The sequence below is a fragment of the Chrysochloris asiatica genome, unplaced genomic scaffold (assembly GCF_000296735.1).
Source record: "Chrysochloris asiatica unplaced genomic scaffold, ChrAsi1.0 scaffold00304, whole genome shotgun sequence".
Classification (NCBI taxonomy): Eukaryota; Metazoa; Chordata; class Mammalia; order Afrosoricida; family Chrysochloridae; genus Chrysochloris; species Chrysochloris asiatica.
In genome coordinates this window covers 304,105-306,208 of record NW_006408822.1, presented here as the reverse complement: position 1 = coordinate 306,208, position 2,104 = coordinate 304,105, and the positions used below count along the sequence as shown (strand labels likewise).

The 2,104-nt window shown below is 40.3% G+C and overlaps 1 protein-coding gene across 1 annotated transcript in view; it reads left to right on the top strand.

Annotated features, from left to right (window-relative positions):
• Window positions 1–2,104, top strand: part of ATRN (attractin) — a 271,410-nt gene that overhangs the window by 191,464 nt on the left and 77,842 nt on the right. Inside the window, exon 19 of the mRNA XM_006874825.1 lies at window positions 499–636. Within this exon, the coding sequence (XP_006874887.1) occupies window positions 499–636 (138 nt within the window). The remainder of the gene's footprint in view (window positions 1–498; window positions 637–2,104) is intronic.

Here is a 2,104-nt window from a genome sequence, read left to right as displayed (position 1 = left end):
AAAAAAAAAAAAAAAAACTATAGAAAAAGTACTAGGAAAATTACCAAATGTGAAAAGTGGTCTTTGGGTGATGAGATTTTATGATTTTCCCCTTTCCTGATGTTTTACAAATTGGCATTCTTGAACACCTAATATTTTTATAATAAATAACAAAAATTACTTTCTTAATTGCTATGGTCCTTCACCTTCCTGTCATATATTTCTAATTTTTCTAGACTAGCTCTTTTGGATGCTATGATCTTATTTCTAAAACTGGTTTTTAGTGAGCCAGTTTTATGACTTTGTATTTAGAGGCAGATAGTTGCCGCGGGAGAAAGATGAGGCTTTCTACTCCCGTAAAGATTTATACCCTCGGAAACCCTGTACAGGGTCGCTATGGGTCGGAACCGACTCGACGGCACTTAACAACAACAACAACAAGTTGCAAATATGCTTTACTGAACTTGCTCTACTCAAATCTGCCATGGGACAGGCCTTTTGACATTCTTTTTCTTTCAGCTTGCCAGTGCAACGGCCACAGCAAATGCATCAATCAGAGTATCTGTGAGAAGTGTGAAAACCTGACCACGGGCAAGCACTGTGAGACCTGCATATCAGGCTTCTATGGTGACCCTACCAATGGAGGAAAATGCCAACGTGAGTCAAATCAGCCAGGTTTACTGACTCCAAATCAAGTGGAGCAGGCTGCTTCTGTCTGACTTGAATATATAGGAGGCAAAATACCATTTTGTTTTGCACGCAGCATTTCTGGTATGATGCTGTAGGATAAGCGTGAACTGTTAACTAGAAGTTCAGTTCAGGCCCACCAGTACTCCTTAAAAAGCCTTGTACAGGGTTGCTATGAGTCAGAACTGCCTCTATAGCACTTAACAACAACAGCTTTTATATTTCAAGAAATTTCATTTCTCCCATGTTCTCCGTAATATCAGATGGAAGCCTGCAAGCAATAGGACATTTTATAATTAGAATATAAATGATATTTTCAAACCTGACAAGTGATATGAAACCAAACCTTGATTTGTCTTGTTCTCATTTCTAATTGAAAAATACATTAGTCCTCCAGTGAAAAGAACCCTTCATGATCTGTGCAGGAAAAATAAATAAGAAAGGAAAGTGTCTATCTAGCCCCCAAAAATCCAACCTTTACATTTTTTAACGTGGTCCTTCAGAAACTGATCCCTACTCTGCTAAAAAAGAGGTGGCAGTCTAGCTTCTAAATCCGTTAGCCTCATTAAGGCTCAGTTTCTCCTTCTGTAAAATGGGGACAGCAGAGAGATTGTTGTGAATAATTGCATGACAACACTCAATAGATGTGAACACTTATTACTATTAACTAATGATTAACATAATAATGTGATTTTTCCATCACTCTCAAGTAGAATTTTTTTGTTCATATTAAGTGCTATTCAGTAAAAATATGTTTTCCATTTGAAAGTGCTCTTATCCATTAGATAGAAATGAGAGTGCCAAGGATGATCGAGTGGTGAGTGTACACATAGATAGCATTATGCCGACAGCCTCCTGAGACATAAGTGTTTTTAGTATCTCCAAAACCAACTATCCTGCACAAGGCCTCATAGCAAGATGTAGCTACACTTGGAACCCCAACCAGTATAAGCTGACTTAAACTACTAGCCCCTATTGTGCCCCTAGGAGCCAGCTCTCACATATCCACAGCTGCCTTCTTGAAAAACTGCACCCTTGTCTTGTGGCATCTGTTTACCTGTGTATAACTACAACTGTCCAAAACTTACCGCTTTCTTTCTTTTTTTAATGTTTTCTTGTGAATTATATGATAGTTTACATATTCATTCCATTGTATATCATTACATTGCCATGGTTGCAATCCCCTCCATGCATTGTCTTCCAACCAAAGGGCATATCCTAGAAGCCCATGCTCTACACTCCCCCTGCCCCCTCAGTCTTCGGCCCACAGTTCCTCTCCCTCTCTGGATCCAAAGTCCCCAGCGCTTCATCCCTCCATGTCATCATCTCTGTCTCTGTCTCAGGCATCCCCGGTTCTCTGGGTGGGGTCCCGTTCTCGGCTCTTATCCGTTGGTGGTCCCAGAGACCTCCGCTCCTAGACTGGAGAAATAATCGCTCT